Consider the following 9,627-nt stretch of genomic DNA (forward strand, 5'->3'; position numbering starts at 1 on the left):
AACTTGCCATTACTATACCTCATATTTTTTTTATCCATTACCTGTATTTGAAGTGATGTGACGATATATTATATGATATGAAACAAGAAGTGAAGTGAGGTGAGGTTGATGAGAAGTTGAGCCATATAACCTTGAAAAATGGTGAGTTGTTAGGTCATTGAAATTGTTTCACAGTCATGAGTGACATTCTTCATGCCCGTGAAGGTCCTGCTTTACGCCAAAAAGGTGGACAAAAACCTTTCGTTGCCTCCTCACAACCATGAAGGATTTGCTTCAAGCACGTGAACGAACATAAAATCAAAATACCATTTTTAGCATACACATGAGTTGGATTTTTCGTATTGATAAGTATAAACACAACCACTTAGTTGCCATCTATAGACAAAAAAAAATGAGGGAGAAAAAACCCTAATTTGAGAGAGATTTTACAGAAAGATCAAACACCATTTGGTGTTTTCAGTATCCTCCATCAATAGAGTTTCCTACTTTCATTTATGGACGGACATTATGTTACTGATGGTGGAACCATATTATTCATTAGCGTTACTGTCTTGCTTTCTTTAATTGTTTATTACACTTTACATTTTTTTTATTTGTCATCCTTATAATTCAATTCAACCATTCCATATTCGACTGTTGGTGATTACCACACATGTGATTGATAAAGTTTGACACATTATTTGATTTTAGAAAACCATAGTGATCAAAATTCCAACAACTTTATCAATTAACAACTACATTGTAAAAAACGTGACATGTTTCAATAAAATCGAACATCAAGTCATTCATCCATAGGTATCAATATAAAGAATTAACTTGTTACAATATCATTCATGATAGTATCTAAAACTGTTACAATAAGGATTACTATCGATCTACAAAATAATTTAAGAATATAAAGAATTGTGTTTTCGGCCTTCGATTTGTATATACCACTCGTTAAGTTACCTATATATATATATATATATATATATATATTTTAAGATCGGGTATCAAGAATCAAGACTAAGTTTTGAGAGAATGAATAAACCAGCAGACGAAACAAATACTGCTCCGGCAAAGCATGCGAGATCCAATCCGGTAACCAAAGGTATGCTCTTGAACTTTTCCAACACTCCGACTTGAAGCAACAACATTAGAGCATACCCGATCATCGACTTTGCTTGGATCACGGATTTCATTCCGACCCATGATGGATTTTCCTGAAACAACAATCATGGTCACTAAAACTGTTGATTCGTTTCACAAATCATCAAGAATTCAAATAAATCCGGTTAGATTTTTTCAATCATTACTCATTAAAAACTGTTACATAAGGATTTTTGTTATGTTATGTACCTTGAGATGGAAAATTCCGAAAAAGTTAGAGGAATGAAGCTGCGATTTCGAACCCTGCGATCCCACGAACATGACATGCAATCCCATCCCGAATACAAGCATTGCGGTTCCAACCAAGAACATATCTGCAACCCCAAAAACACTTCTAATCTCATGTTCTGTTTGCTTAAATAAAGATATCGATATGGATGGTGATATAGAGATCAATGTACCTAAAGATTCGATAAGTAGTTGCATAATATGGCCATGGTCGGATTGAAAATACTGGAAATATGACTCCATAACCAAAAATATTCCCTGCAATTTATCAAAAATTTAGGGATTTGGATCGAATTTCATAATCAATTTGATTTTGACACACAATTTTTGAATTTTGTAAGATTTTTACCTCGAGGAAGCACAAAACTGAACCGAGCAAGGTTCCTGCTATGGCGAACAGCGTGAAAAATCGACAATCGATTATAGCCTGAAAATTTTGATGGATCTATAAGCATCAGGAACTTAAAATTACAAAAAGAATTAAGATAATTGATACCTTTTCGATGAACAATTGAACAATCGATCTCCACGATCTAGATCTAGTAACCAACAATAACCTCCGAACCACCGCAGGTCTTACAATCGCCACCAGAGTAACCACATCTAATCCTCGCCTTGTTTGCATCGGTGCATCGACCGCACGGTTCACCGCCGCCTCAGAGCAGGCAGCTGCCTTAGCTATCACCACCGGTTTTCTCTCTCCATCTCCTGTGAACCGATTGTTCTCTAAGCTAAATCCAATCGCGTTGCTCATGCTACACTTCATCTTTACTGATGTAAACGTCGTTTGGGAGGTTGAAGGGGCGCAAATGGCTGACGACGGCCTCCAAGTACGTATCAATTGAGTGGCCGCCATTGTTTTTTGTAGTTCCGGTGAACGGAGAGTTGGGGAGGGAAGAGATTGAAGATTATATACAGGACTGGTGGCAAAAAGGGTAGAATTCAAAGCAAATTGGCAGGGGAAATGGGGTTTTTGATGGGGTTTTGAAATACTTTTTTGGGTTGAATTTTCTGGTCAATGAATTTGAAAAGGCAAAATTCGAAGAATATACGGGGAAGGTTTTTTGCATGATTTATGTGCGTTTATGATTCGTGTGGGCCCACAAGGGTTCTGGTCCGGACACGTGGACGTCTAAGAAGGTAGCAACCACGGTCGGCGTGGCTGAAGAAGGTCACGTTGGTTTTTCCACACCACACGACGAAGACATGCGAGTGCATGGTTTTCCTGGAAAGCACAATTTTTTGTAGTCAAAATCCACATAATTAATTAAAAATTAAAGTTAAATATATTAAAAATGTAACGAAATATTGGACAAGTGTTTATTGGATGCTACTTGTTTTAATGGGTGAAAATAGCAAAGACCAAAATCTTATCTGGTAAGAAGCATAAGAGTTACTTTAATCTTAACCGGTAAGTAAGGGAGAAGACTTTTCTCCGACAAGTGTTTACTGGGCAATGACGCTTACCAACAATCTAGACGAGGAATGTTACCCGATAAAGAAAATGAGAGTGATGACTATTGTCGGTAAGTACTTATCCGATAACCGTTGACAAGCGACCCTTTTGTACAGCTTTGCGACATCATTATTATATTTGTACTGTTACATAAGATAAAACTAGTTTTAACTTGAAAGTTATAGATAGCTTACCGTAATCGAAAGAAGTATCACAAACTAACATGAACCACTTGTATATGATTTGTCTTTGGTAAGTGTTAATTAAAGAAACATACCGGTGGAATTAGAAGAAAGATGATGTCAAATTCCGGTATGAGTTCTAATTTTTTTTAACTTACCGAAGTTTTAGTTATCTAATCATTTAAAATAAACACGAAAATTCATGCTTATACGAATTTGACACAACTCAGTGTTGGATACGAGTTTGTTGGTTGATTCCAACAATCGATAACAGAGGATTCTTATTGAAATCAGAAGATATTTGTTATGTGTAAATATTTAATGTGTTCCTCGACCGGAGAAGTCATTTAACACTGCTTCATACCCAAAAAGAAGAGAGATAAATCTGAGTCTTGTCGTAAAAAAAAATTGCTTCGAGCATCCGACTTCACCATTGTTGCCTGCTCTCTCCTTCTTTGGCACTTCCTTATCCAAAATAGACCGAACTCCGACATATATTTATTCCCGTAACCTATAAAGTCAAGATATACATAATCCTCACCAGAAAGTAAAAGCCATTTGCTTGAGAACAATTCTACGATAAACTGTTTGTACTAATGTAATTCTTTCGTCATCTAAATATATCAATGATTTTATATTTTATTTTAATTTTACACAGAAGTTTTAATCGATCGTTTGAGATTTGATAGTATAGAATATGTGGAAGTATTTTAAGCTTTCAAATGTGTTCCTTGTGTTTTCATCAAATGTTGGTGATTATTTTGTATATTTGCATCCTTGGTACAATTGATTTCATAAAACCATGAAAAATGTGTATATTTGGGGTTTCGAGACATTTAAAAGATACAAATCACTCTATTGTGATATTTTGAAGGTTGATTCAAATAAATAGGAGTTTGGGATATATTCCCATTTTATAAATAAAATTGCATAAATATGAAGTAAATATATTTGATTGACTTATGTTGACTTTCCTAGAGTAGTCAAGTAAGTTGGAGGATTTGTTGGTTTGAAATTAGTTCAAACGTGTTTTGAGACATTGTTCCACAAAAATGGTTCAATGGTGTTCAATGGTGATAAATGAACGAGTTTTGCATATATTGCGTACTTATTTGAGAATACATATTTTGAGTGTGTTAATCATTTAAATTGGCGTCATGTAAGTTGAAGTTGTAGTTGATCCATAGGCCTATGAGTCGATCGTATTTGGCGTGTGTGGAGTCTTGGTGTTATTTGATCGTATTGATCCCTGTACGTGTGCTAAATAGTATGGTATTCATGGCGTCGAACGTTTTATATACAAGATGTTATGTATATGAAAGATGAATACCTATAGAGTTATTTAGCATGTTTAAGGTGTACATTATGAGTTCTGTATATGAAAGGGTTGCGGATGCCAGGGGGTAAATGAAGTGAGATTCTGGCAATAAGAAACTCTATATAGTAGGCACTAAGATTATTGAATCTCGAGGTGCTATCCAGAGGGGTAGACACTAAGACCCATGAGCTTTGAGGTACTACCTCGCGTGGTAGGCACTAAGGACATGAGTCTTGATGTGAAACTTGGATAATTAGGCACTAAGATCAATTGAATCTTGAGGTGCTACATGTTAACGTTGATCTATGGCTTACTCTGTGTTTTGCCATAGTCAATGGAAAAAAGGTCTCTCCTGTCACTGAGAGATTTTGTTTTGGGTATTGAGTTTATCCTTGTTTTTGGTGTTGCTTTGACTATAGAGTGTTAGCCATGAGGAGTTGTTTTAGTTATTGAGTTTATCCATATTTTCGTTGTTGCTTTGACTATGGAGTATTAGCCATGAGTTGTTGTTTTGGGTATTGAGTTTACCCATATTTTCGGTGTTATTTTGGCCATGGAGTGTTAGCCATGAGTTGTCATTTTGGATATCAAGTCCTGCCCATATTTTGGTGTTTTGGATAATGGAGTTTCATCCATGTTTCGGTATATGTATTTTTTAGGTAATTCACGTTTTGAGTATTGGTTTTGGTTTTATATTGAATTTGGCGTTTTGTATATGGAGTTTTCATCATGGAAATGGTGGGTTTTTGAGAAAGATGTTGCTTTTACAATAAATATGTTTCATTTGGGAAATTGTGATGTTAGTAGCATTCTTTCAGTCTCATCACTTCATTTCTTTGGGATGAAAATTGTTTAAGCTCACTAGACTTTAAGTCTAACACTTTTTCTTGTCGACATGTGCATCAGGTACTGGACTCCTGGCAGGGGTGGTACTAGTGACACTTGTAGCTTGGAGATAGCAACTCTTATGTAGGTTTTAATATCAATTGTTATTAACCTAGATCTTGCGTTTCGAAAGTTGTTGGCTATAACCCTTATATATGAAGTAGAAAGTGTTTGATATTGCCATTTGGCCAGAAGATTGTCATTTTTTCAAGAATTTGGGTGTTATAGATTATATTTGGTGTTTAGTAATTGTTCGGTTTTTCATGATTTTTAGAAATGGACTTTTCGGAACACGTCTTGAAGTTTCGTGGTTAAGTGTTTCCATCGGTGAAGTTCAACAAACATCGTCCTTTCAGTGAATTGATTAGAGTTAATAGCAAAAAAGTCAATGAACATTACAAAATCAACTCATATTATTTTCACAACTGAAACGGTAGTCCACATCACAATGAAAGTGAGTGCTTTCACGACAATACATGTATTGTCGTTGTTCTTTGACTGAATATAACCATAATAAAACACTTCGTCAGGTCTATGTTCGCTAGTAGATGATCTTGGATTTGTACTTCGTTATAACAAAACACGTTTTTCGTATGATACATTGCCCGGAAAATGAAAATCATATGTGTGCTATTTATATTGCCTTGTCATATCAGTCTTTATCGATGTTAATTTTTACTTTTAGTTAAATACCAATGTATATTCTTGTTTATAATAAAATAAAACTATAAATTTATATTATTATTGCAATAAAATAAAATCACTAAAAATGCGTTTATAGTTTTAGGGGTCGTTCACCAAACGTTTATCCGGGTAAGTATTTGCCAAGTCATATTACCTTACCGGATGAGTATGGCAAGGACCAAAAGTCTTACCCGGTAAGAGCGAGCTAATGAACAAGAGTCTTATCCGATAAGTGAAGGTGACGACTCCTACCACGGTAAGAGCTTATCGGGTAAATTATTACATATGATACCGTTTTGGTGGACTAAAATCTTACCCGATAAGTAACTAATAGTGTTGAATTTTACCGGTAAACACTTATTGGTAAGTTTTTTGTAAACGGCCCCTTATTTAGATTGTAATCAGTGAAAACTTAACTTTACTGAAATTTAAATTATTTAAATAGTTTGGATTTTCATATATGAGAAATCAAATATATTTCTCTATGCACGAACTTTAGTTTATTTATATGTATTATTGCAATTTTATGTCTCCTATGTTAATTTTATTATAATGTATTAAAGTAACTCAAAAATAATATAATTATATCTAAATAATTTGGACAAAAGTTGATTATCGGCAACCTAAACGGTTCCACGTAATACGTATATCTAAACAATAAAGAGCATCTGACATGTAGCTTAGTTTGCAAAAGGATATGATGACTTTGATCAAATACAAGACATGTCTTATGTTCGATTACAGTGCTTCCTGCTAGCCTCAACCATTGAGTGAGTAAAAAAAAATACTCTTTCACATTGATGTCTTTAGAGTTTGGTTTCGTATGGATTGACTAGAACTACCGATAATCAACTTCTGTCGAAATAAAGAAAAGGTAAGGAAAAAGATTCCTCGCTACATGGGGAAAAGGGTAAACTTAGTTTGGTAAATATAATAGCGAGAAGTTTAAAAAATCTAAGGTAGCGTTTGGTACACATATATGAGTGGACATGACTGAATTGGACAGGACGAGAGGGTTGGACGAGACAGGACTGGACAAAACAAAAGTCTGTCTGATGTTTGGTAGGACTAGGACTGGATGAGACAGAACTAGACAAGTTGTCTCCAAAAGTTATTTAATGATTTTAAATATCATATAATCGTTTTTTTATTAACCTGGATATCCAACCCGCTATGTGAGCCGACTAATCTCAGGGCGACCACCTGCTTTGCATATAGTACGGAGTTACCGCATTTGAACCTCCGTGGATACAAGGGGACTTTTATTCATCATTGGATTTGAACCTGGGACCTCCTGATATTTTTGACCTTTGGAGTCAAGCTCAAACCAATCAGGCATCACCCTTGTGGTTTATATCATATAATCGTTATAATTAACACAAATGAAGTAAATAATTAACTTATAAACATTTTTATACAATTTTCATATACATAAATAATACATATAATAGTACCAAATTTGAATGAAAAATTGATATAATTGATAGTAGTTTGAAATTTTTTGATTCGTACGAAGGAGAGATAATGTTTTATTTGGTTTGAAAGATGCTTTTTAAATTGGCGAAGATGGAGTGTTGATTATGATGGAGGTGGAAGGGGTGGTGATCGACGGTACCGGTGGTGGTGGAGATGGATGATGGTGGTCGATGGTCAATGGTGGTTGAAGAGGACATGAAGATGGTAGATAGTGGTAGGTAAAGTGAAGATAAGGTGGACCATGGTGGTAATGGTGGTGGCGATGAACGGTGGTTATGGAGGTGGTGGATGAGGTTGTCGTAGTAAAGGAGAAGGTGGAGGTGGCCAACGGTGGTAGCGGTAGGGGAGATGGATAGTGGTGGTTGATGGCCAACGGTGGTTGTGAAGGTGGTGATGGATGATGGTGGCCGGTGGTCCCTTAAAATCTTATCTGGTAAATGCTTATCCGGATAAGCTTTTGGTAAACGATCCCTTAAAATCTTATCCGGTAAGAACAATGACAAGAACCAAGAATCTTACCCGGTAAATAAGGGTGACAACTCTTACCCGGTTAACTTTTATCAGATAAATTATCGTATAGAATATCGTTTTGATAGACTATAATATTATCCAATAAGGTAAGTGATAGTATTAACTTTTATAGATAGGTGCTTAAAATGTAAGTGTTTGAATAAACGGATGTTTAGTTTCATATTTATATGACTTTGCTACCACTTAACCTCTTTTATTGAAGGGAGATTTTGTTTGCCACGTTTAGACTTGGAAGCTGGTAACAGGCTTTGTTACTGGTAAGTTGAAATTTATGGATAGTAATGTAACATGTTCAAACATAAAGGGGGTATCATGCCATCTTCACTAAATCAAAAGCCGCAACCGTCCAATGGAGCTCCGTCCAGCCGCAGCCGTCCAATGAAGCTCCGCCCAGCCGCAGCCGTCCAATGAAGCTCCGCCCAGCCGCAGCCGCAGCCGCCTTTTATCCCCAAATTCTCGTGTTGAATAAAAACGGTCAAAAACACTTGAATTTGTGTGTTTCATTTAAAAAAAAAAAAAAGAAACCCCTATGGTCGGGTTTATTATATATGGACAACTTTAATTTATAAGAAGACGAAAGAGAATATAAGTTATATAATTTATTAATTAAAAAATATTATAAATATAAAATAAAAAATAAATAATAATTTTATAAATTAGCATAAATTCTTAAAAGTTTTATTCTATCTTTTAAATTTTAATTAATTTATAATTTTTTGATCATGTTTTATATAATTTTTTTAGGTACATTTTTTATTAAAAAAATTCACAATTAACATCAAAATTCATTATCTATTTTATCATTTTATCTATATTTTTTGGTTTCACGTTTTGAATGGCATGTGTTTAATCTTGTTTAACATATGATCCACTATGTAAATTTTTGTAATATTTACATCATAATTTTTTTTAGAAATGTACATTCATATATGATTAACAAAATATTTATAATTATCACATATGATTATGTGTATAGAAAAAAAAAGGTAAAAATATAATGAATTGATTATGGATCATGCGATATTTGATGAAAATTGTGAACTTATATATATATATATATACACACATATATATATACACACACACACACACACATATATATATATATAGAGAGAGAGAGAGAGATGCAAAAGATCGTATTAAAACATGAGTTAAGTTGAGAGAGCGTAAGAAAGAATCTAGATTCTTGATTACTTTTAATCTCATATTTATCCCATGAATTACACTTCTCACATGAATAGATCCAGTGCATCTTATTAGTGTTGATCTTCAATTAAGATTAACTCAAGGATGTAGATCCATTCTCATCGTAATTTCCATTCTCACTGGAACCCAACCCTCTGTGTGTGTGTGTGTGTATATATATATATACATAAATAAGCTTAAATATTTGAGAACTCCAAAATATGTGAGATCCATTCTAAGCTACTATTTAAGATAATTAATGTTATTAATTAATTTGATAACTAAGAAAATATTTATCGTTTTCTATTAGATAAAGTTTATGTATTTTTGTAGGAAATTTCATATTTATCTCTTTCTCTCCATCCCCTTCTCTCTCCTATCTCCATTCTTCGTATTAAAATACATACCTCAAGGTGAACACATTCTTTAATTAAAAAAAGTGTGGTTGTTCATAATGGACATGTTTAGATTAAGTTTATGTTCACAATATGTTCCCAAATGGTACTATATCTCGTAGATTTGTGAACATATTG

The 9,627-nt window shown here is 34.1% G+C and overlaps 1 protein-coding gene across 1 annotated transcript; it reads right to left on the reverse strand.

Annotated features, from left to right (window-relative positions):
* Nucleotides 1-992: 992 nt before the first annotated feature.
* Nucleotides 993-2,233, reverse strand: LOC112510904. The gene is made up of 5 exons (XM_025116258.1): nucleotides 1,874-2,233; nucleotides 1,727-1,822; nucleotides 1,551-1,635; nucleotides 1,339-1,463; nucleotides 993-1,202 (listed from the first exon to the last, which is right to left on the reverse strand). Exons 1-5 carry the CDS (start codon nucleotides 2,231-2,233, stop codon nucleotides 993-995), a joined length of 876 nt encoding a protein of 291 aa, XP_024972026.1.
* Nucleotides 2,234-9,627: the final 7,394 nt, after the last annotated feature.

The sequence above is a fragment of the Cynara cardunculus genome, assembly GCF_001531365.2.
Source record: "Cynara cardunculus var. scolymus isolate 2C chromosome LG 4, CcrdV1, whole genome shotgun sequence".
Classification (NCBI taxonomy): domain Eukaryota; kingdom Viridiplantae; phylum Streptophyta; class Magnoliopsida; order Asterales; family Asteraceae; genus Cynara; species Cynara cardunculus.